The 26,331-nt window shown below is 43.4% G+C and overlaps 2 protein-coding genes and 1 non-coding gene across 3 annotated transcripts in view; all 3 read right to left on the bottom strand.

Moving 5' to 3' along the window:
* Positions 1-1,585: 1,585 nt before the first annotated feature.
* Positions 1,586-6,356, bottom strand: nabp1a (nucleic acid binding protein 1a). Its single transcript, XM_035651278.2, has 6 exons — positions 5,248-6,356; positions 4,919-5,057; positions 4,685-4,756; positions 4,170-4,254; positions 3,333-3,402; positions 1,586-3,101 (listed from the first exon to the last, which is right to left on the bottom strand). The coding sequence occupies exons 1-6, from the start codon at positions 5,339-5,341 to the stop codon at positions 2,890-2,892; spliced, it is 672 nt and encodes a 223-aa protein (XP_035507171.1). The 5' UTR covers positions 5,342-6,356; the 3' UTR covers positions 1,586-2,889.
* A 436-nt stretch (positions 6,357-6,792) lies between these two features.
* On the bottom strand, positions 6,793-6,874 carry trnas-cga. Its single transcript has one exon. It is a non-coding gene; the product is annotated as a tRNA-Ser (tRNA).
* A 2,690-nt stretch (positions 6,875-9,564) lies between these two features.
* Positions 9,565-26,331, bottom strand: part of cavin2a (caveolae associated protein 2a) — an 18,702-nt gene continuing 1,935 nt past the window's right edge. Inside the window, exon 2 of the mRNA XM_035651274.2 lies at positions 9,565-13,947. Coding sequence (XP_035507167.1) covers positions 13,069-13,947 — 879 coding nt within the window. The 3' untranslated portion in view covers positions 9,565-13,068. The remainder of the gene's footprint in view (positions 13,948-26,331) is intronic.

Genomic DNA, 26,331 nt, shown 5'->3' with positions numbered 1-26,331 from the left:
TTTATTTCATTGATGCATTTGTCACACAGTGAACCTAGTGGTTGTATTGGGCTATAGCCATATAGCTTGACAGGTCCATGTATTTTTTTTATTGATTTATTATGAATTTAAAATCTGTGCTGACAATTATTATATTCTGGAACCACAAAGCTTCCTCAATAAATAAACCTGAGCCACACTGTCTGAATCATCGGTGTCATGGGATGTGCTGTCACACCGCGACAACATTGAAAGAGAAACCACTGGTTCCTGTGAAGCCTGTGATTTCAAAACAAACACTGGAGGAATAATCCCCACATTCTATCAGTCGTCTATCCTGTTTGTTTGATGTCGATTCATATTTTGTTGAGATCAACACATAATGGAACTTACAGGTCCATAATTCTTCAAATTAGTTGCTTCTTTAAAAGAATAGAACTCACAACAATTGATGGGGGCCCTAAAATACCATAAACTGCATGATTTGCCATTTTTTAAATTTTACTTTTTTTTTCAGACCAACGCTGCTGAGAGGAAGTTCCTACCTCATGACACACATCTGTGTTGACACATGAGCGACTAGCATCACATTTCCTGCCACACTTCTCGTGTGTTTCAATATCCACTGTCACAAGTCCTGCAACTATATCACAAGGGACAGCACAGCGCAGGCCACATAAAGACGTTTTGAACATATGGTTTAAAGTTGTGTGGGACTTTAAAGTAGGGATGGGACGATACCACTTTTTCGCGTCCAATCCGATAAAGATCCTGCAACAATGAGTATCTGCCGATACCGATCCGATACTAATCTGATACCATAATTTCCCCACTCGTGAAATAAATAATCAATAATGCATTTTTCAAGAGGCACTTTGCTTAACCTAGCCATCTCAACTGTGAAACAAATAATCAACTCCCCTAAAGGAAGACATACATAGCCAGCAAGATGACCGAGTTTTGGAATACTGCTGTTTTATTTCTCACAGAACTTTTGGCAGAATCTTTTATGGTCAGCACCAATCAAACAAGTAAAAGACAAATTGAACAGTAAACTGTTAATTAAATAATAATCTTACATAAAAATATGCCGGAATGTCATTCAAGGCTTAGTAGACATGTAAATAGGCATTTATTTGGTATGTTAACTGTTATCTGATCGTCATTTTGGCCAATATTGCCCCGAAACGGATATGGAATATCGGATTTGGCCATCCCTACTTTAAAGTGGGCTAAACATTACTTAAGGACATGGTTTATGATAGGTTTAGATTAAAAAAATGTAGCCCAATAGCCCTTATATCGCGTTGCTGCAGTGGCAGCATGGATGAAACAGTACGACAGATGGTTGTTTCTAATCTACACTTCTCCGCCACTTCCACCGTATATTTAAACGCATTTGTTATCTTTCATGCCCACAGAACAGAGTTGTGCAGTATAAAAGATCCAAATGACAACTAAACAGGAAGACGGTGCAAATGTATTAAATGTGGAATGGGGCAACACACCCACAGGTCATGGTGATTAGGTGCTTGGTGCAACAGAGGATGTGAGGAAACAGGATTTTTTTTGTATGCAATGCTTTGCTTCGAAATGAAACACCTACTGCAGAGGTTTTTGGTTTATACGTGTTTCTTCCCACTGTGACAAAGAAAGTAAGACAAAAAAAAGAAAAAGACATTAGTTCCTTTAACAAAAATTTTTGGAGCACCTTCCACAACTAAAAGAAAATGCAGTTCACTTCTCCAGGCACTAGACGGCGCTGTAGAAAACACTTGAAGACGGAGTGGAGTGTAATTTTACATTTGCAAGTGACATAGGACAGTATCAGTGTAAACCATGAGGATGAACTGGAAGGATTATTATTTAAAAACCCTTACACATTTTTTGGTGTTGGTTTGCCAATGGCATTGTTGATACTTGTGAGAAACCGTAAGAAAAAAAAAGAAAGAACTCTAACGTTCCATGCATCTTAGTCAAAAAACTGTTCCTGCCAAATTACTTCACAAACCAGTTTAAAACCTTTAGTTTTGGAACCAACATGACATTTTTATTGGCATTATAAATAACTGTTTACCTGTCAAAACGGACTACAGAAAAGCAAACGTGGCAGCTACGTTACTGTAAAATGTATTCGGCAAACCATTTTGCCAGTATTTTAAGTGGTCTCACCTTGATGAAGGTACAACTGATGGCAAACAAGAAAAACATGTCTTAAGGAAGAAGAAAAAAAGTAAAAAATTTCAAAACTAACACCTGTCCTTCCACAGTCACTAGGGGATGCAGTTTGGCTAAGAGAGGGGTGACCCCTCGAAGAATTCAGCTTGTGCATTCAGTCCAAGAACTCATCCTCACCGACTTAAGGCCTTTTCCACTTTGGGTCAGAAAGCGATTTCCTGATTTTAAATGACAGCCAAGTTTGTCCCCGACATAAATTAAGGGAAGAAAGTGCATCAAGTGTTCAAGTAGGGTGTATAGTTCGAAGAGGGGAGGGGGGTTGGGACAGATTATGCACACGTGTGTGTGTGTGTGTGTTGGGGGGGGGGGGGGGGACACACTGGCATAGTACTGGCAACTTGCAGAGAGATTTAGGGGACAGGGGTGCAGACTGAGAAGGCGGACCACAACTCAAGCATCAGGGCTCGACTAGACAAGATGTCCCGCCAGCGCATCGAGTGGTGGATCACAATCACATTGTGCTGCTTGCTGAGAGAGAGAAGAACTTTCACTACCCATGACAAGGACACACTCGACTTTGTTAGCCTGTTGAACAATTATTCCTCAATGTAATTGATTATTTAGTTGTGATCTGAAAAGGCTCAGAAAGGTTTTTAAAAAGAAAAGGAGCGAAGTGGAATTGAGTAAGTCCATTATTTCCCCCACATGATACCCCCCACCCACACCTCAGTTTCATCTTTTGGCACGGCGTGGGTCCCTGCCGTTGCTAATGGTAACTGAGGACTTTGCGGCTGTCGGGGGTCCGGAAACCGAAGCCGGAGGTGCTCCGTTGCCGGGTGACCGGCCGTTGGGTCGCCCAGCATTCCCAAACGCAGAGTCACGGGGTCCACCAGTTGGTGGGTTGTTGTTGTTGTTGTTGGCAAATGGCGGCATAGAACCATTACCTGTGGGTTCCGAACCAACAAAAATAAGTACTCATACATCAACAGGCATCGTCGTGAAAAAAAATGGCTCAGTAACACCTGCACATTTCCTACTAGACAGTGAGACAAAATGTCTGCTCTTCCCTTCACATTCATTTGTCAATATTTTATCTTACATGCAACAACTCTGCAGTTTCCTGTGAGTTAACCACTAGAGCAGTGGTTATTTGCATATAATGAAAGTATACTGACCTGGTGGGGCAGGTGTACCTGAATTCTGATTGGGCGGAGAGTTCCCCCTCTGATTCTGGTCTGGTTTCCCCTGTGACAACAGTCGAAGAGAAGTGTTAGTTGGAAGTCGCTGGAAAGGCTTCCGCAATGTTTTATGGGACAAATAGTTCCTTCACTCTTAAAATAATTATGTACACCGTCTTGTACCTTTGCCTTTTTTCTTTTACGCTTAAAATGTTTTATGGTAAAAGGGCTTAAAACTCTTGATTTAAGGAATTTATGAAACGTCAATGGAGTGAGTGAATGGGAAATTCACTTCAGGATCCAGGGGCGTTCAAAAAGTGGGCCGTCACTGTTGAGCTAAGTATCTGCTGCGCTTTATTCTTTGTCGCGTTACGCTTAACTCTTTTGTCCCAGCCAGGATCCTGTAGAATTATGACACTGGTTTTCCAGGGTTCACATTGGTCAGAAGTTGAGCAGGTGAATGGCTTTGATCTCTTATCTCAAACTTCACCTGCTCAGGAGCAGGTTAGCCGCTCAGCACAAGTTACCATGGTGATTTACCCCGGTAAGAAGAGAACCAGCTTCGCAGGACGGGAAACCCAGAGTTAAAGCTGAATATACCTCGAAAACCGCAAATCTTCTACGTAATACAGGCCTACGGTGTCTGCGAGAAAATTATGAACATGCCAAACTACCTATAGGCCATTAGAAAGATATCTGGATAGTGTTAATTTGACATGGCCAGAGAGGGAGGGCTACAAGAGGGACTCAGGTTGTTCTCTTTAAGAACACCGCGAGGTAAATGTTACGATGTGCTTGTGGCGAGACGTTGGGACTGCGCGCATGGCTACTCACAGACTTGTTTTGCTGGTTCCCTTGGGTCAGCAGCTCTGGGTTTGGTTCACTGAAGTTGGGCACTTCTGAATACACCATGCAGAACCTGGGGAGACAAAAAAAACCCAACAGATTTCAACCCAACATTCAAAAATAATTATTAAAACAAAAAAAGGATTCACCACCTGTGTGTAAGCCTTGGACGAAAGTTTGAAACGGTGAGTGATTAACAGACTAAAAAGATTTTAAAAAAATAAACATTTAAAAAAAAGACTTTGCTCTGGAGGTTGCTCATCAGAGCCACTGATAAACATATGGTGTCTCTTGAATACAGGTAACATTTGTTATGGTATAAGTATACGCCATTAGCTCGTGAGTAAAAAATGGGTCGTGTATCAGTACCCGATAAAAATGTTACTGTACAACTTCAAGTGCAACCTTGGCCAACGTGTGAGGCTTTGGCAGATGTCTGAGAAAGAGAATTGAGAAGGTTTTTTAAAAAAAAAAATAAGATAAATGTGCGGCCGGCTACTCACTCTCCGATCTTCTGCAGGTCCCCTCCTCTTCCGGTGTACAGGGTCAGGCACCCCTTCCATATGGATGCGTAGCTGGCACAGAGGGGAAAAAAAGGACATGTTATAAAACTCATGCAAAGAAAAGACCCAAGTGGCATCAGGCACCTGTCAAATGTGTCCACGTGTTTCACTGATCCGCGCGTAAATGCTGCGCGGCTACATCCGCGCGTTGGCGGGTTTTTTTTTTTTTTCTACCCTCTGGTCAGCTTGATGATGTCCCCCGGCTGGATGAGGCTGCCCAGCTCGTCCCACACGGAGATGGCGATGCTGCCGCTCTTGTCCGCCACCTTGCAGGAGCGCACCTCGTGGCCGTCTTTCGTTTTGGTCACGCGCCCTGGTCGGAGCCGGAGACAGTGGAGCGTCAAGTGAAACCTGCTCAGAACATCTGCACACCAGTGTCTAAAGTCGCGACGGACACGGGTCGGCGACGCGAATTGCTGTCGCCGGCCCCTTTAAGAGAGAGAACGAGAAGACACCGGACACGAGTTGATGGTGTCGGTGGAAGAGACGCTCCGGCGACTCACCTATTTCCAAAACGATGAATACGATGTTCAAATTCTTCGACCCGGGCTTCACATCCTTCAGCAGAAACACGGACTCGGTCGCGGCGGTTGCCATTGCGGAGTCTCTGTGGACGACGATAAAAACCCACTGTTTCCTTCCCCCTTCCACGTCACTTCGACTCGGCAGCAGATGGGAGCTGGCTGTCGTCACTCCGTCGTGGGGTAGCTGCCAGGCTACGGCGCTAGCTCGGCTAGCTGTTAGCCCGTTAGCCAAATGCTAGCCTAAACCCACTCCCCGGCACGGCGACGCCGCCGCTTACCGCCTGCGGACACACGGTTCGGCTCCGGCAGAAAAGTCGATAACAATCGAGTCCGACGCCGTTAAACGCGCGACAGCGGGTAGAGGCGGTGAAAAAGACGAGCAGCCCTGCGGAGGGGCAGCGGCTCTGGCCGGGCGACGACTTTCGCCAAAGCGTTCAGCTAGCTCGCGGTCAGCTAGCTCCGTCTTCGTTCGGGGTACGAGTCTCGAGGCATCTTTCTTTGCGCGCTTATCGCCATGACGGCCGCCGCATTCTCCGCGCGACGTCACTCGCCGAGCTCTCCCGCGAGTTGGCGATTGCGGTCGATCGAGTTCCTCTCCGAAGTCAGACGGAATGGTGGTGTCAGGCGGGCGAGTCGCGATCGGGCGCGTTCCGTGGAACGAAGACGGGTTCTGCCGACTCTTTTAAGCAGCGCCAGAGCTCGAGACACTTGTGCGCGTTGCGAGGTCTCTCGGGAGAATAGCCTGCGTCTCACTCGACCATATTTAGACAACACCCGCGGATGAAGACATCTTCGGACCAGCCGACCCGCGTTTCCTTTGTGTGCCTCTTATGAACATAAGGACCTGTTAGCTTGGCGAGCGCCTTCTGGCCGAATGGCTTGTTGTTACGACTCGTGTGTCTATATCTGACTGTTGTGGCGCCTGTGCCGTTGCACTTCCACTTATGTCCAATTTTTTTTTTTTACTAAAGCTCAAAAACTGCTGTTTAAATTTGTACGAGCTGTTGCCAAGGTGCTCCCCACCTGCTTTCAACAATGCCCCCCAAAAACTACGTCAGCGACTGCTGCCGGTCGACTTTGTAACGAGTCGGCCAGTTCCATTATCATTCGTAGGGGAGGGGGGGGGGTCATATAGAAAACTCTTTTTGCCTACTCTTATACAATCGAGTCGATAGATGCTAACAATTACGAGGCGTCTATTTTTTCCTCTCCAAGCACAATGCGGCATAAGTATAAGCAGCACACAAAGCGCTGACCTGTTTATAACAATAAGAACAAATGGGGTTGGTTTCTACCGGTTTCTGGCGAACGGATTCGTAACCACGCGAGAATGAGATAGATTGAGATTTGACATCGACGGTAGTGGTTTTCCTTTGCGGTCACGTTAGTTTGAAATTATTGAATGACGGCTAATTGTCATTTCCATTATTAAATATAAAATGTGTCTTCTCAGACAGTTGACATGTTGTAGGCTTTTCCTTGGGCTTTTGCGTACTTTTTGAAAAAAAAAGTAAAAGAGACATACGTCACGAACAGGATTCGAACCTGTGCGGGGAAACCCCATTGGATTTCGAGTCCAACGCCTTAACCTCTCGGCCACCGTGACGAGATGCCAAATAAGTTTACACATATGTACAGTTATACCCAATCCACCACCATGGTTTATATATTGGTTATATTCGTGTAATATTTCATAATCTGAAGGGCACTTTGTCAACTTGTTGCAGTACCGTCTGTAATAACGATGGGAAAGGATGAGAGGAGCACAGGTCGTTGGCGTGAGTACGGACAGGAGAGGGAGACAAACACCATCAAAACAGACCACAAAACGGCTCACCCATGAAACAAACTGTTGCACTACGTATTTCCAGGAATTAAAAAAAACAAAACCTCCTACCCAGAAAACACAAAACAAAAAAACCCAATGACAAACAGCCGAACACATCCTAACACTCTCCTAACGCTCTCCTAGCAAGTCCTAACAATTCCTAACAATCCTAACATATCCGAACGAGGTCCTAACACAGATCCGAAATGGGGTAAAACAGCCAATCAGTTCCTAAGAAACGATGTTGCGACGCATCCAATCAACAATTGCTGCCTCGACGCGAGGTTGTCTGATTGGTGAGTGACCTTATCCATCATGGAGCGTAAGGTTGTCATGCGAATCTTGTCGCTGATTGGATGGCCACCGTTTAGTCACACACTTTCCAGAGACCCAGAGAGACTTTACTGTACTGTACTGTATATAGTTGTGTTTATAATTGTGCTGCACTTTGATGTTCCATAACAAGCCCATACATTGTGTTATTTCTATTCAAAGTGTTTGTGTTATCTTTGTTATGTTTATCACAGTTAACAGTTTATTGGAGTTGTGTTATACTCTTTATTGGAGGTGTTTGTGTTCTTTAAAATAAAAAAAAATACATACACCTTTGGTGTTTGTGTTATAAAAACAAAAAAACAAAAACACAACTCTTGTGGTGTAATTGTAACACATCCATCCTTTGGGTGGAAGATCAGGTGCAAATCCTGGCAAGAGTGTGCACCTTGTTTGCCCAATCAGTATCTAATTAAAAATGAATTTATAACATAATTAAATCTGCATTTTCTACAACAAAGCATTATTATTCTTACCAATCCTATATGTATCTGTTTTTAAGCGATATTTGATAAATTCATAGTACTTTATGAGAATGTTCCAATCGGGGATCGAACCGGCGAATTTCTAATTTTTCCCCTTTTTTTTCTTCTTTTCCCCCCTTTTCCCCCTTTTCTTTCTTCCCCCCCTCCTAGCCAAACACATCCTAACATTCTCCTAACAATTCCTAACGCTCTCCTAACAAGTCCTGACAATTCCTAACGAGTCCTAACATATCCGAACGAAGTCCTAACACAGATCCCAAATGGGGTAAAACAGCCAATCAGTTCCTAAGAAACCATGTTGCGACACATCTAATCAACAATTGCTGCCTCGACGCACGGTTGTCTGATTGGTGAGTGACCTTATCCACCATACAGCGTAAGGTTGTCATGCGAATCTCGACGCTGATTGGCTGGCCACCGTTTAGTCACACACTTTCCAGAGACTCAGAGAGACTTTTATTGACGCTCAGGTATCATTACACGGTAACGTACGTGTTATTATAATAGTAGACTTCAGTCTGAATGTTTAAGTCTATGAGACGGCAGGTTTTCTCTGAGGGTGTTTTTTTTTCAGTCCCTTTTGCCCCATCTTTGGCCGCCGTGACGAGATGCCATGTAATGGTACACATATAGGTTTATACCCAATTCACCACGACGGTTTATATATTGGTTATATTCGTGTAATATTTCATAATCTGAAGGGCACTTTGTCAACTTGTTGCAGTACCGTCTGTAATAACGATGGGGAAAGGATGAGAGAGGAGCACAGGGCGTTGGCGTGAGTACGGACAGGAGAGGGAGACAAACACCATCAAAACAGACCACAAAACGGCTCACCCATGAAACAAACTGTTAAATGCACTACGTATTTCCAGGAATTAAAAAAACAAAAAACCTCCTACCCAGAAAACACGAAACAAAAAAACCCAATGACAAACAGTTACAAAATTCAATAACTATTTGGTCAACACGTCTCTGTACTCTGGAGAATCCAGAGAACATGTTATCATGTCTCTTCTCTAGAAAGTAAAAGCGCTTCAGTTTCCTAACACTTTTTTGCCAGGCTGTTTCCGGAAAGACTTGAATTATTTTAAATAGTGTTTTTCAGGTATTTGAGCACCAAACATAATATTCCTTAGTAACAACGGTGAATTTGAAAAAATATCTGAGAAGGACAACAAATATGAGCAAACATCACTCATAAGCTATTTGTAGGATTTGACAGTGCTCAGTTGTTCCCTAAGCTGGGGGGAGCGGCCCTTCGTTGTGGTTCTGACCCCAGCATGACTTTTAATATTTTAATTGTAGTTGCTCTGAATCCATAAACTGCTTTGTAAATACCAGGTGAGCAATTGAACCACTCCCTGCACAGAGATTAATCCTTCACTAACCTGTTCGCTACAGTTACATTAACTAAGCAACCGCACATGACCTACATTTTTATTTACAACAAACTTGCAATGGCCTGACCCGACAACAATCTTAACTATATATTTCCTTCGGGTACGACGGGTCAGGCATGCGAGTCACCGGGATCACAACGTGAATGACGAACTGGAAATTCACTGCAATTATCTTACTTATGTGAAATGTGTGACAATTCACTCCTCTCTTACCACTAGGAATGCAAATAAAGGCCACAGAGAAATCTGAATTTTATGAAATCTTTATTGATGTATACAATACTACATTTCGAAAGGTAATTCCTGCATGCTTACCAGATGCCTGAAACAAGTGTCGGCAGGTGTACATTTTGACACTCAAGTGGCAGGGAATCTTCTGCTGTGAGGGGAAACCTCTTTGGTTGAAGTGGTTAACGACATTAACAGGCTAAAAAGTAAAAAAAAAAAAAAGAAAAAAAGATGACATTAAACTCAATATCACAACCTGTGCTGTGGGTAATGTCTAAGCTTTGCAGCAAACGGTGGTCCTCACATATGATCCAGTTTTATATTTCAGAACACATAGAAACAGACTTTTACACACATGTACACATGTTGAGATATTTATTTGTAGATAATCATTTTTCCACATTAGCAGACAGAGATATCACTGCAGTTACACATTTGCATGGATAAGCAGATAAACATCAGAGCCAGTCACATTTTAACCTCGTACAGAATGTATTCATACTGTAAGCCTAGTGTTTCATGATTTACACAAAGAATTAAAAAGAAAAAATAATCAGCAGCCTGATTAAGCACATGGGTAACATTTTTTATTTATGTTATTTAGTTATTTATGCCTTTTTATTTTACCCTTACATGTTGAGCAGACTGGTTAACTTTTATATAACATGAAGCACCTCAAAGTATTTGAGTATATTACTTTTTCAAGTAGTGTAATGTCACATATTGTAAATATCGTTTGTCTTTATCAGACCTCAATGTTTTTTCTTGCATAATTTAGATATGAAATATTTTAACCACCACGTTTTGACTTAAAAAAGTTGAGAATCTATTGCTCTGCCTTATTTAGGAGCGGTATAATGGATGTGGGCTGAAGTGGAGCAACTGAAAAATAGGTTTCCCAATTCTGTAGCAGCCAGCATTTGGTTCCAATAACCCCAAAAACATATTTCAATTCTCATGGTTTAACCCGCTGCAGACACCTCTCTTCCAAGCCGCACATATGCAAAACACAAAGACAAGTTTATTATCCTTTCCAACAACTAAAATCCTTTTCCAAAATTCCCAACACCCACAGACTCAAGCCCAGGAGCCTCTACAGGGGCAGAACACCTGTGGCTCCAGAGAGCATCGTCTTCTCTTTGCACTCTCAGCAAGGAGGCCAAGGGCATGAAAAATGGGCTGAGCAGTAGTCATCCGTCAAACCTAGGAATGCTGTCCTCTGCCTTTATGCACTTCTGTGACCTCTAGTATTTGGATCCTTGGCACCTGGTAACACTTGCAAAAATGTTTAAGGGAGTCCAGCATTAGAAATCTAACTAAGGCTGGTAAAGCACTAACAATGTAAAACAAGAGGAGTGTCACATTAAAGAAACTTTCAGGTACCACTTCCAAACATGTGAAGTTTATTGTGACAAATGTATTTGCACTACTTTTAAACTTATATTTTTGTAGTTGATAATCAAAGGAATTCCTGAGAATAGAAAAAAAAATTCAGGCATGCTTTACTATCTCTCTTATCTACAAATAAACATAGGAATCCATTCCATCAAGAGATGAATTTCTCATACCAGCTTGTGCAAGGTAAAGGCACTAAAGAGTATGAGTGCATGTTAACGTTTGTGAGATAGTGTGTGTGTTAAACATATGAAACTGAGCAAACTTTTCCCAATGCAGGTTATGGATGCCTGAAAGTAAAAGATGACTTATTACACCCATCATATAGTGATGCAAATCATTTTTTACGGATACATTTACTGTCTAAGAACACATACTCAAGGCAGTTAAAGTTCATAGTTTATGGTGAATAAGCTGTAAATACCTAGTAGTGTGCCTCACGTAGACAATAATTCTGGTACATAAACATACAAAGTTGCCCTGCAGAAAAGACACAGGGCTTTAGAATCGACCAGGAGGGTTATTTAAGCCAGTAATATATTTTTCTCTCCATCTAGAGCAGCTTCTATTCTGCAGTGGTGTCCTTCATCAGTGGGGCTGAGTTCAGACATACATTATATTGTCATATATTATCTTTGTATTTGCAAGAACATTTTGACTATTTTAAATTATTTAATGCTACACTCTACTTTTTAGCAATTAAAAGTTTAATTGTTAGTTGGTGGCGGTGGTCAACTCAATTGGCAATCAGAAATTACTATATTTTTTACGTTCCCCATGTAATTCATTGGGGCACCTTCAGTAGTTAGGTTATCAATGATAAAGTTGGAAATGATGAAGCAGATCTCACTAGGAAAGTAACACACACTTGTTACAACTGCAGGTGAAGGACAGATGATTAGTCAAGACTACAGTCACCTGTTAAGTTTTTCAGCACAGGTCCAAAAAAAACCCCAGAAACAACCCCCGGTTCACAGCAAAACGCCCAGCATATTTTCACAGAAAACCTAGAAACTGCCCATTCCAAAACTTGCACAACCTGGCAACACACTGCCTCAATAGGCTTTGGGCAGTACCGCAGTGGCTGTAGATTTACTATTTTTCACAAGAACTGCAAAAGAACAAAGAGACTGTTTGTCAGTGAGGAAGGGAGGTCCAGAGTCAGACTAACACAACAGGAGGGAGGTCGTTGGCTCACCAGCCTGGAGATGTGCTGCTGCTGAAGTGTTGGGCACCAGTTGTTGGGAGTGAGTTATGGTCCACTGAAGAAAAGTTGTTTTCCTCGGACAACCTACCTAGAGAGTTTAGGAAACACTCTTGTGCCTCTTTTGCACCAGAGCGATGCTGGAGCAGAGCCAGTTTAGAACTGGCTCCTTTTGAAGGCTGGCTCACATTTCAACAGGTTTGAGATCCACATGATATGTAGTCCTCACTGCATACCAGTTGTTGGCGGTAATGTACCAGTCGGTTGTTTGCATACCACAAATAAACCTCAAAAGTAGAAGAACGTTATGTAGCAGAAGTTGGGGTAATTTTCATTGAGAAGAAGAAGTGGCTGACAGAACGCAACGGCTTTGCTGGCTTTGTCTAATGAATTTTATTTTTAGTCAGTACATCTAACATTTGAAGGTTTTGGAGAGCATCTCACCGATGCTGTTTCACTATATTTTTCTTAACATGTCTGAGAATTTCTTGCGGGTAGAACCTTAAACAGCCACTGACGTCAGTGGGTCCAACTTTTGGGCCAGCAATTTTGCTGAGCCATTCCAGTGAGAGCTTGTTGGCATCAGCACCTGACTTGGAATTGCATGGAGCCAGTTCTTGATTAGGTACCGGCACTGCATCGGTGGAAACAGAAGACGAGTGAGGTACATTGTGAGGTTTAGCTATTGACCTAGCCTCTTATGCTGTTAGGTCTATGCTGGTGATAATCAAAATTAGTCTAGTAGGAAAGGTCCAAGGATGGACTAGCATAGGAAGCTAAGAGTATGTTTTTATGGGTGCTGACAACAATAAGACTTTTTACAATGGAGGGATAATTTGAGCCTGATCGGTGTTAAATGCAGACATTTGAGGAAGAAAAGAACGAATGTGAAATTAAAGTGATGCTCAACAAAATCAAATCATATTAAGACACTTGCTCCACAGCAGTTGTTGCTTTTGGAATCTGGACATCGGCTGCAGTTTCAACAGGGGTTTTGTGCTTCACTTCTTCCTCTTCCTCATCGTCTTCTTCCTCGCCAACATCTTCATCAAGTTCCGGCACTGCCAGCCCAGCAGCGTGATCACCATTAATCTCACACTCAATGCTTGGTGCTTTGCCATTTATTGCCAGCTCTGCCTTCATGCTTTCTGGGGTGGAAGGACTCAGTATCTCCTGAATCTCCTCCACAACACTCTCATGGGCATGCACCTCTGCCAAGGGAACCTCAACATCCAAGCTTCCCAGAGTAGGAATCTCCACATGGGCTTCTTCCCCAGGTGAGCAGATGTCTGGTGTGGGTACCTCCCCATCTCTGACCTTCTTAATGTTGAAGGTCATGGGAGACACCTTGAATGAGGAAGCCTTGGCAGTTGGGCTCTTGGGGTGGTTAGGGGTGAGACTCTTCTTTATTTTCTCACGCTTCTCCGGTGGCACAATCTTGGTGGAGATCTGGGTCATCTTCTTCTCAATGCTCTGGCGAGAAAAGGCCTTCTTGAGGCTATCAACCTTTTTAAGGCTGGAGCGCTTGAACTTGTCAGCTCTTCTCTCAAATGTGCGGGAAGTGCCCAAACCCAATTCAGCTTCACCCGCCAGCATCCCTATTTCATTCTGGTATGCTTCAAAATCCTCGTCCTCATCTGAGGACAGGCTAATGGTCTGGAGAACCTCGTCGTTGGCCCGGAAGCCATCAACAGAGCCTGTGATAGATGGGTTAGGCTGGGTGGATTCTGCATCATACTGGCTTGGTTGTGGGGTCTTGAGGGAGTCCTTGACCAACACACTGGAAGGGATCTCATTGTCTTCCTAAAAAAAACAGAAAGACAGAAAAATTGGTTAAAAGGATTGTCATTAGGTTTCGGTTTTAAAGATCATGACTGCTTCAACCAGGCTTTAGTTTAGTGAAAAGGGAATTCTAAGATAGCACCGACGTGTCTAATTTGCTGTAAATTGTAGTAACATTTTTGAGAATGCGTCGCAACAGCACAGCACTGCACATAATCTGCAACATCTTTGTTTGAATTAATTATGGTTGGGGTTAGACTTTAGGCAACTTTCAAGTTCCAGGGCCTTCCGAGCAATTCTTGACAATGATGCTTGAAGTGTAGATCCACACACATTCCCCATCAACATGTTAAGGTATACCTCTGGCCCTTTGGCCCTTACAAATGGATGTCTGTCTTTAATACATTCTGACACGCGAGGTTGGTCTGCCTGCTGAGGACTGAGGAAACCAGTTTCTGCACGCCTCCCCGGTTTTCTCAAGAAATGTGAAGAATTCAACCTTTTTCTCTGTAGGAGTCACACATTTCTCTCCATTTTTGTTGTATCTCTCTCTCTTGACTCTGTTTTACCTCAAAATATATCCGTACCAAGCACCGATGTAGGCCCCACTCATCCTCAATACATATTGGAATGACATAGATTTTAATTAGCATCTGTTGGAGTTGGATTGAGTTCCATGTAAAAATGAGTCGGCATTATTTCATTGACACCAGATGCAACATATGCATGTATGTCCCTTTACGACTGGAGGGGACGTTTGTGAGCATCTCCCTATATGTCTTGGCGAGATGTACCTGCATTTTACACAGCGCTGTCATTTTTAAGACACATGACCAACAAACATTGTTTTTGCAACAACAGTGACAGCAACTTAGACGATTCTGATACAAACTTTGATGAGCTTTTTGAGCCGTTAGTCCCAATTCAATACCATTACAACGTCACAAAAATCTTTATTGCTCAGACTTTGAAGCAGAGAGAAACATGAAAAATATAAATTTGCGATCTTAACATTTTGCATTTATTGTTCGACATCTTTTTAAAAAAAGAACAAATTAACGATGAAAGATTTAAACTGAACAGACAATGTTGCCAAATTTGTCAAACGCTCAGGTTTTTTTTCAAACATTGCATAGGTTTTAGATTCTTTTCATCACAGAGGTGCTTGAAGTGACAGGATGCCATTAGTTGTTGAGGGACTGTGCAATGCATTTTTCTCGGGGCTGTCATTAACACATACTTAAGGACTGGACCAACCAGATGGTCTAGAAGAGTCCTGCCTCCTTTCCATCACCAATGCGCAGAAAAGGAAAGTAGCATGTTGCATGCAATCTGTCAGAAAGAGTAAACCTGTGCCAAGTGAAGCAAGTTTTGACTCACCGTTGTCTTTTTGAAGTGGGTCAAATGTGTGAGATGAAATGATATAGTATACGTGACAATGGTAAAGAGAACTAAGCAACTGTGACTGATTTGTCAACTTTAAAAAGAATGCTCAGGATTATATCCAACTACTTTTTTCCCCACAACCTGATCCACAGGAGTACACAACATTCAACAATTTCATAGTAAATGGACAGTTCTTCAGAAGTGGAAAGCCAGACAAAAAAAAACATCCTGTTTCTTAAACCTTGCAGACCCATCATACATCTTTCTTGGATCTGCATGGCATGATTCACAGTTTAGCCGTGTGCCAAGCATGTGTGGTATCTCCCAGTCAGTGCAAATAAATCTGTCCTGGCACAAAATCAACCTCATGAACAGAGCAACATTTCCTGGGATAAAGGAAAAGAATCAAGAAAAAAATCAACAAATGTGCATGTATGTGTATGTGGACAATTTATTTTTTGTTAAAATTTTAATCTAAATCTACCACCAAAAGCCGCTATAGCCATGCCATTTATCCTAAAAAAGGGAGTCATAATGCACCTCGGGTTTGTAACTCAAAATCCATAAAAGACAAAAGGTAGCACCTTGGGGAACAGGTCTGGTTACCACTACCTCTCATTTTGATTTAACTGTAATCCGTCCCTTTCAGTTTTGTTCTCCCTGGCTCCCTCCTGTCATGTCTGAATGAGCACTGTCTGAATGCCCTATTTTGCGGTTGGTCTGACACTGCACCACACCCACAGAGATGGAACATGTTTGTGCAAACTCAAATCAGAAAGTCGGGAGCTGCGCGAGTGATAGCTCTTGTAGTGAACTGATTTAAGCTTGTGGAGAAATACCAGAAAGCTTGCCTCCAGTCAGATATTACTTCAAAGATTATTCTAATCTCTCTTTTCTGTGTACATTTCAGATAAAGTAAAACTGTTTCTATTTTTTTTATCAACATGAAGTGTGAGATAGCTTGAGGATTAAACAACCACCTAATTCTGACCACTCATGGTTAGAAAAACCACAGCCTGCATGAACTCTGCTGACCCTCAGTGGAGTATGCCCTGATAACGAACACTAATCTTTCCCCGATTGTTTGGTGAGGTTAAGGGTTCCAAAGATTCAGTCTTTGCACCTCTGCTCCAGTCTGGGCACGTCACAGACTTTCTGATTTGGCTCAAACATGTTTGATATAATCAGTGTGGCTACTGGCGTATGTGGGAGGCAGCCTCTGGAGAGCTCAAACCCTTTTGAGTACAGAGCTCTCCTAGCACGTACTGTACTAGGCCGACTACACAGTCTTTATTTTACAGCGGCGACTTCATCCAGCTCTCTGCATCTTTTATTTGGTGTTACTTGTTAAGTGAAACAGTGTGAACTAAGTTTGCCCTAAGTTTAACTCCCCCAGATCTCTGCAAGCAAGCTACAACAAACAACATTTTCCTAAATACCATTTGACCTAGGTCTGTCTTGTGTGTGTGTGTGTGTGTGTGTGTGTGTGTGTGTGTGTGTGTGTGTGTGTGTGTGTGCGTGCGTACACCTCAAATTCTGGCACGTCTCTCCTGGGAAGCCCCGTTAATTAGTGCACCCTCCAAGCAAGCGCTCATTAGCCAGTAAGAATGTGATACAGTTGGTGCAAGTATGTGCGTGTTTGAGCGTCACAGTGAGCCTGTGCATTTGTGTGCAGCCATGTAAGACACTGGCTATTGTTAAAAGAAGAGAAAACAACAGTTTAACAAAGCAAGATGAGGGAAAAGCAAAATAAATTTGGAGCAAACCAAAAAAACAAAGTTAATTCATTGTGACAGCAAGTTTGCTGTAGTTAACGTAAGGGAAGTGCACACTTCAAGGATATTCTTTGCGAACGCTCACACAACGGAGTTCAGGATCTCATTCAACACTTGCACGGCAGAATTGCCATCTAATTGCAAGTCCTGCACGATGTTACTGAGCCTGAGCATATTCCAGTCACATCTCCAGAGTCTCCTGCTCTATTCAGAGGGACATCGGGGTGGGGCAGGACAGTGTTGCAGCTCCCTGAGAGAGCTCAGATAGTGTTAGGTTACTTTTTGAGTATGTGTTTCTGTTTATACCATGAGTGTAATGATACCCTATACTGTTTTCTCTGTGTCTCTTCTCCCTCCTTTGTTTTTTATTGACTGTGTCTGTGTGCGTGTGTATCTGCATAATTACATTTGCAGTGTATATACTGAACTATCTTAGCAACTATAGGATTGCTTTTCTACATTCATGGTCCCCAGATCCAGATCAATGTCCCCACTTACCTGACTATTGAGATTGCCATTATTGTACCACGAAATTTCCTGCCAAACTTATTGTTTAGTGCTAATTAAAAATCAAATGTTAACCTGCCAACACGTTAAAGTACAATGCTGAACATGGTAAACATTAAACCCATAACAGCCTGTCAAGATTATGATTGGGAGCGTGTTAGCATGCTGATGTTAGGCATTAGGCTTAAAGTTGAAGTTCAGCCTCAATGGATTACAATTACAATTACAATTTTCAGACATATTTTTCCCTGAAGGTTACTGAATTATACTTTTTCATTGTCCTTATTTTCTTCTTTTTCATCTGACTCTATATATTGTGTACTGTATGTGTGTGTGCATTTCATAGAGGGAGCTTCATTGTTCCATACCATAAAACTCCAATGTGCTGAGTGTTGGGAGGGGTGCTACACACCCAACATCAATCAGCAGCTTGTGTTGCAATAGTTTCATTATGTTGCAATTTCCATTACACTATAGATGAGGTTAAACATTAGCATAAACATAAGACATGAGCTAAAAAATAACTAACACACACACACACACACACACACACACACACACACACACACACACACACACACACACACACACACACACACACACACACACACACACACACACACACACACACACACACACACACACACACACACCTGAAAGCTACTCATATACATACACACATTTTTGTATTGATATTGATCTCTATTTTCTGCCATCCACGTTGCTGCTGTTAACACCCAAGTTTCCCCTTTGTGGCACAAATAAAGGATTATATTATTAACCATTTTTCGGTTGTGTAAGGCAGTTGTGAATTATTTAGTAGTTACGTTTATATGTGTGTGTAACAGTTTGAACAGGTGTGTTTTCCTGGCCCTGAAGATTTTCATAATCCTGAACAGGCGAGGTTGGCACAGGTGTGTTGGCACAGTGAGTCAGGTGCCTCCAGGGGACTTCACCAATGAGAATCAACACTACACGCACACGCACACGCACACGCACACACACACGCACAGGCACACAGGCACACACACAGGCACACACACAGGCACACACACACACACACACACACACACACACACACACATGCATGTGTGCACACCATTTATGTTGTCGAGCCCCTAAAATTATTTTGTAACAGAATTACACAGACGAGAGGCTTAGTTGAAATAAAACAGGGAGACAAGAGATTGCAATCAAACTGAAGGCAAACTTCAAAAGCCTCAGATGCCTTGTTATTGGCTGTTATCAGACTTTTTCCTTGTGCACAGCTCAAACAGAGCTGAAGGCAAAACTCTGGCTCTGAATATTCTCTGTTCCCACTCTCCCTTCATTCCCTTGATTTGCTTTTTAACACGAGCAACCTCCTTCAAGAGGACCAAACACTATCCATTGCACTCTTGTCCCTGCAGCCTCTCTCGCACACTCAGACTCACACATCGGTTCAACGAACAATCACAGTACAGTGTCCGGCGGACCTTGTGAGCGTGCAAATTTGCCTTTATCTGCATATGTTTTGATTACAGCGCATCCCTCCCATTGGCGTGCAGATCATTTCACCCCTACCCAGCATGTCACGTAAACCTCATCCCCACCTCAGTGGGCACGGTGAGCCATCTGTGGACAGAGGAAGGAAAGGAAGGAAAGGAAATGGAATTCTCCTATTTGACATGGGGCTGATTTAACACAAAACACGATAAACTCTCAATGCACTCTGCACAGTGTACTGCGGTCTGAACCCAGCCTTACACTTATGTATACACACTACATACAAATGTTGTAAACATAGAAAACTCCTGTTAAGATCTTACCTCACACCACCGTGCCCAAAGTGTTCAAACTGCGACAGATAATAGGACTCCTAGAGTGATAAATATCTCGTCAGCTACTTCATGCCAATTCTTGGCCTGATAAGCATAAAGTGTTGCATAACAAGTTGAGGCATTCTTCCCCATCCTCGCACCTCCCATAACCTGGCTCACCAAAAGAAAACACGGCATGTTTACCTGCCTCGCAAGCTTGTGTAATCACACAACACAATCGCCAATTCAGGTGCAATGTCATGCAGACACGCTAGCAAAATGTGGATTGCGGCGATTATCTGTGATGAGGTAAACGACGGTGTCATCCCATAATTTGCAGGTTAGCAGACTGTGCACTTCGGATGATGACAGGTTTCATATTGTTCAATATGAGCTCCCCAGGTCTTAATTTCATACATGACATCATATTGATTATAATCTCAGAGGTTGACTGGGCCAATGAGATCTTTGTCACTTTCCTGCACTTCCTCTACATCAAACCTTCCCTTTCCCTGCTTGTCTTGCACCGTCCCTCTGTGTGCATAATAAACGTCACGTTGTTGTCAGCAATGTGACGACAATGTTCCTGCACGTTCACAGTCGCTCCGTGGATATGCAAATCTCACTTAGCTCTTTTGTACAATCTCCCAAGTTCCTCCTTTCAACATATTTTTCAGCACAATCCCAAACTGTGCGAATCAGAACTATTGTTTGATAAGGGCTCTGCGGAGATACAACAAGCCTTTTCGATAAGGCTACCACCAATTGTCACAATGTTTACCCCGCACGGAGGTCAGTGGGTGAGTGTCTGCAGAGAAGCCAGGAAGTCATCATATTATCTCAAGTCATGTTGTATTTAAGGGCAGAGAAATAAGAACACTGAGTCCCAAAATGCCTATTGTTTCCCCCTTTCCTCCCATGGATGTAGTAGCCTTTGTGATAGGACTGGATGGATAGGGTTAGAAAGGTCAAGAACGGGCCAACATGCAGACAGAGTCCTGAAGTCTAATGCCAGAGAACTCAAGGGAGGTGATAGGAGGAGCCAGAAGAGGGGAGTTGGTTTCATTTCTTTAACAAGAGCACTCAAGAGCGCTGACCTCCCTTGAGGCTGAACAATCCCCGACCTATATACTGTATCACCTTGAAAAAAATATCCTGGATCCCTCCCAAAATTGAACACTTGTGACCCTACCCAAGACCTATCTTTGAAAATATTCCATTGGCAGGGTACCAGCACTGTTTCCCTAGACTCCATTTAGATTACCCTGTCTCTTCAAGGAGTCGCCATGCATCTACCATGTCTTACTGTGGGAGACATGCTTGGCAGTTCTGAAGACAATTAGGTTACTGCCCGTATTTATCTTTGAACCCTTTGTTGTGATGTACTGCTCATATTCCTTTGTAAAAACTTCAGTGTCGCAAATCATTTTGTACATGTTTCATACCATTGACATTTATGTAATTTACTAAAACAATGATATAATTAAAAAAACAGCCTGACAAGCCTACCCAGCATGCACCTCTCATATTGTCATCACTCATCTGTTATTAAAGCTGTTAAAACTAGTATTTTACAGCTGCAGTCTGCGGTTACAAACTTGCCTTTGCCTCAGAGATTGAAACAGTTCAGCCGACTTGTCAAACCTGAATGTGACATCAGACAGAACACGCAGGCACTTAAGGTGAAACTTCCTCATCCATACTCACACACATACAGTCTGTACGCTCAACTCTTCATCGTCTACCACCACAAGTCAAAACATTTTTTTCTTTGTCTTTTTCCCTCTGCCCATCACTTTTCTCTGTTGATTTATTTCTCCTTTGCTCTTCTCCACCCACTTACTTCCAGTTCCATGAAAACAGACTGTCTGAAGAAAGAATACAGAAAACATATTTTACTCTTTAGACACCAAAGTGCACTCTTGTAGAAATCCGTTAAATCTCGCTGTGGAGGACAACATGTATTAAAGTCATTGCTTGCGTGCTGTTGGTCATGGGTCGGGCTAAATTATTTGTTTTTCCCGACTCAGAGTGTGTGCATTTTCTCAACATATTATCAAAGAAGGATGTGTTGCAAAAGCAACTGTGATACATTTCATTAAGAACTACCATGAAGTGTCACGATAAGCCATTCCAGACAGTGAGCAGTCACTGGATCGGAACAAGTGCAGTCATAGTTAATAATGTTAATCACCTTCACCAGGGAGGTTATGTTTTTAACCATGACGTCCATTTGTTTGTTGGTTTGTCAAGTGGCCACCCAACGTAACGTCACCCATTGGTTAGTGAACTGCCGTTTCGAAGCCTCAAGTTTGGTATTTTGACCAGCGCCATCTAGATTACATTTGCAACCACAGAAGGTACCAGCTCAATGTCTACGGTGCTTTATCATCTATTACACCATAATTTACTAAGTTAACATCATGTTGTATTGAAGAAGACTTGAAACTAGAGATTCCGCCTTAAACTCCTTAGGAAAAAGTTTCCTGACACTATAAATCGAGTGAGAAGTAGAGTCATTTTCTCATTTGCAACAAGTGAGATGCCCTCTGCTGATCATTCCAGAGAATACAGGCTTCAAAAACTTCCGCATTGTCTTGATTTTCCAAACCCCAGTGACTATGTCCATTTTCATATACAGTCTTTGGTTTTCAGCAGCAATATAAACTACTGCACGGTTTTTCCATGAAACTTGGTGGAAGCAATTTGGTGCAGATCCAAATTAAAATCCAGATGTAGGGGATTTAAATGTGGTTTCATAAGGGGACTGTTGGGCCTTGGCAGAGGTATGCGCTCTACTGAGTACCCTTCTAGTTACACCTGTGCTTGTCCTACTATGACGAGTCAAAATGTCTGTCATGAAGAAGGTCCATTACACACTCAATTCATCCCAGTTTGACTTGGATGTTCTGAATGTTGGTAACTGTCCAAGAGCGGTCAGTCAGTTACATGACAACAAAGGAGCTAGCTGCCAACTAAAATTATATGACGCAATTATTTTGCTTCTTTGTCTAAATGCTGCCTCTACACAGCTCCAAAGACTCCACAACCACATGTCACTTTTGTTTTTTACATTTGACATGGGCAGACTTTGAAAATATACATTGAGACGTTGTGTTTCCTGAGTAGCCAGGTCTACAGGTGTTGGGCCATCAGTAGACTCAGTTGTTAGCTGTTCTTAGTCCTGAATTCACACTTAACAAAACACAGAATGTAGGCACAGTGGCTAACTTCAACAGGCCAGCTAGGAGGACACAGGAAGACGCCTCAGGAGTAAGGTAATTTTCTCTTTTCTCCCCCATCCCTCTAGCCCGCCAAGCAGAGCTAACACATCCTAGGCCTGTCTGAACTTCTCGCGAAGACATGAAGTTAAAATCGACTGTCCGTCACTGAACGTGCTGACTCTGTCAAAAGGTCAGACTTGTGAAGGGAATTAGTGCCTGTAGAGTAGTACATTTTAATCATTTATGCTACTCGCTACAAAGTCAAAGAAACCACAATGGCCGGCTGTGGCGTCAGGAGGTAGAGTCGTTCGTCCACCAACCCGAAGGTTGGCGGTTCGCCAGTCCACATTCCGTTGTGTCCTTGGGCAAGACACTTAACCCTAACTTGCCTCCGACGGCTCTTCGGACAGCGTATGAATGTGGATGAATGTGACAGTAAATAGCAGCGCTGTGTGAATGGGTGAATTTGACTTTCCTGTAAAGCGCTTTGATCGGTCTATGTGACTAGAAAAGCCCTATATAAATACAGTCCATTTACAGTGCCATAATGCATCCGACGCCAGAAGTTATATGGTAACGGGGGTGGCCTCAAACTCCCGACCTCCAGCATGGGAGACAGACGTGCTGGCAAGGAGGCTAAAAGCCATGGGCTGACGCTAGCATCCCGTTCCAAATATTGGTGCTTGGTGACATTGTGAAAAGCTGTGCATTGATCAAGGGCTAATGGAACCAGGATCATTGGCTAATTAGCCGCATTGTAATCTATCGTCTCACCCCCAACGAACGCGAGCGCTGACAGTGGGTGGTCCATTTCGGATTTTATCGGTGAAGTAGCATTGAACAATTTGAGGGGGGCTCAATTTTGTTCCCTCCGGAGATGATAATAATTAAGCAGAGGCAGGGACATATAGACCGGAACAGGGGAAATTCCGCGCATTCCCCCCGGCAAATCGCACCCTGAGCATATATGAATGTCAAAATACGGTCTCACATATTTCTGAATGTAACAGTGGGTCCAGGACCACAAGTCAGTTTGTGTAAATGTAATGTCTGTGGATTCTGTTTCACCCACTCTGTCCTTGTCCACAGTGGCGACAATGAAAATGAGTTACAACAGTCAAACGTCATGATACTGTGAGTGATAACTGCACTTTTAATTTAAACCTGTGTGCAGGTTAAAGCTTGGTAACATCTAGGCCATGCATGACTGAACACACCGACGCAGCGCTGCTCTGGGCTATGAGCCGGTGCAGTTTATCATCTGTGAGAGAGAGAGACACTCAACAAACCTCAGCAGCAGCCTACAGCCAGTGGCCTGCTCCAACCTGTCGGAATGGATACAACTTCATAAAGGAAGATTCTACCCTAAACACACGCGATATGTGCGCTCCCGTTAGCAATCAAATACCTAATTACATCCGAACACTTCATGTTTTGGGTTGGGTTGAACCCTTGAGCTTACCTTCCTTCTTGTCTCCAGAGATCGGCTTCAAGGTTTTTTTTTTCTTTGGTTGTGTCAGACCACTATTTAGTCTGTGTCATTAGACTACAGTAGAGATAAGCGTTTGAGGGCGAGGCCGAGAACAAAATTTCTCACTTGGTCATGCATTTTAAAAGTGTCGACAGAGTGCAAAGCTAAGTTTATGTCACAACCTTTGGTTCAGTGTCAATACGCAAAAGCTACCTGACGACTGGTAGCAGGGCATGCAGAGGTGACAACGACTGAGCCAAGCCAATCACTCGAAACCTTCGTCGGCGCCCAGTGATGATGGATGGAAAAGTTGACAATTCACGCAATGCAACTTGAAAATACATTCATCAAGGGTTAAGTGAGTAACCCTCTGAAGAATGAGAAACAGAGGAAATAACTCTCATTCCATCGGAGCCACAAAGAAGACACTTGCAGTCACTGTGTTGGCTTTGGCTGGGGAGAATATTTCTCTTCCATTCCGATGTGATATGAGAGTTCTTTGATTGTGAACGAGCGCTCTGACTGCCGTCACTCTCTGCCTCTCTGCGATCCCAAGTACACAGACGATCACCGCACATCCTCCTCCCATCCCACCGAAGGGAGTCGGACGAATTGAATTCTCACAGCGCTCCGAGTCAAGTTTGCCAATGTGGTTGACTTGTTTGCTGTGATGGAAACTCCACTGTGAAATTAACACAGATGGGCAGATAAAGATCTACTCAGAAATAAATGATTTCTGACGCAGGAGATTCTAATTTTAACAATACGCCGCATTTCACGCAGCATGCTAAGCTAAGATATTATTGTGAGATGAGCGATAAGATCCCCAGGGCGATAGTTGATATTTCGACACTCAGGTAAAGAGATGCTTGTTATTAATCTGTGCGACAGGTGATAGAATAAGAAATGTGTGTAATCCAACAAAAAATATGTCACCTTCACGAACGGTTATTACCACGTTAGTCTCTAAACTGTACACACTGGAATCCTCAGATGGCTGGGATTTGCGTATGGTGTACTAACGTTGTGTGTACTGTATGTGTGTGTGCGCGATGGAGAAAAGGCCTGGACGGGGGTCGGTCATGTGGAGGCAGGAAAAGCGCTGGTGCACAAAAACAAACAAACAAGGCCCAAGCAGCAGTAATTAAGTCCTCATTAGTCCTTGTTATGCACAGGAACTCAGCGGAGCGGCAGACAGCGCTGTCATTTCTGCCCCGGCACGGCCAAAGCTTGGAGCTCGTCGCGTCCCCTGCTCTGCGCAACAGAGGCAGTGTTTACCCAGAAGCCCCTATGTGTTTCCACCTCAGCTGGCACATACAGTCAGATGAGTATTTTGGATTAGCTCTGTCAAGTGAGGAGCAGAGGTAGGAGGGCCCCTTTGGCCAGTAGCTACAGGCCTGGCACGGGGAGCTTGGCACTTGAGCGCGCTGCAAACGTGCCTTATCAAAGATACCGTGAGGCGAGCAACATGTGCTCTGGTGTGGTGTCAGGGAACCAGGACAGGTGGCTTGGCCAGAGACAGAGAAGAAAAAAAGTGGTCACATGCAAGTTGGAGTTTGAATGAAAGACAAAAACATATCAGACAAGGAAATTTAGAGCACAGCACCAGGTGGAGAAAAAAGACATGAGCTGGGGCAGAAAGTGAAGTACACGGGAAAGAAGCAACGCAGGAGGAACAAGGGCCTCACTTAGTCCTTTTATTCCTAGCTCCCCTCGGGGCGCGCCAAGTCTCATTCCAGCTCTGTAACTGCATACACCTGACCCAACACATCATTACATCCAATGGGCAGGCTGCAAGCACTACACGCAGAGTGTACACACACACACACACACACGCACGCCCATGAGGTCACACCGGGCCCTGCTGCGCCCAATCTGCAATTCGTTCCCACCTCAGCTTGACAGAAAATTCGGAGCAGAAACCTCAGCACAAGTCAGATCAGCACTTTTAACCGGAGCCTGAGCCTCCTGACAGACGCACAGACTTTTCATGTGCGCTCTAATAACGCTAATAAAAGGTCAAGTACAAAAACACTCGCAGAGGCAGTGCACTCTCACTATCTCGAAAAGCAACCCGTCACTCCCTCCGTGTACATAAAAACTGACCAGGGGATTCAAACACATCGATCCACGGCGCCTCGCCCCATCAGACGCACAGAGCCGCCTTGTTGTGCAGGGGCAGGTCTTGGCACCTGTCGCATTTGAACAACAGAGCCTCAGTACCTGGGAAACCAGATAACAAA

Source organism: Scophthalmus maximus, chromosome 14 (genome assembly GCF_022379125.1).
Source record: "Scophthalmus maximus strain ysfricsl-2021 chromosome 14, ASM2237912v1, whole genome shotgun sequence".
Classification (NCBI taxonomy): domain Eukaryota; kingdom Metazoa; phylum Chordata; class Actinopteri; order Pleuronectiformes; family Scophthalmidae; genus Scophthalmus; species Scophthalmus maximus.
Note: the sequence above shows the minus strand (reverse complement) of the source record. Positions and strands in the feature narration are given on the sequence as shown.

Bases quoted from the DNA above. Each gene is read 5' to 3' on its own strand.
- nabp1a (XM_035651278.2), bottom strand. From the start codon at position 5,341: ATGGCAACCGCCGCGACCGAGTCCGTGTTTCTGCTGAAGGATGTGAAG. The intron at 4,255-4,684 runs GTGAGTAGCCGG...TTGTCTCCCCAG, and splicing joins GACCTGCAGAAGATCGGAGA to GTTCTGCATGGTGTATTCAG. The intron at 3,102-3,332 runs GTCAGTATACTT...CGGAACCCACAG, and splicing joins AGGTACACCTGCCCCACCAG to GTAATGGTTCTATGCCGCCA.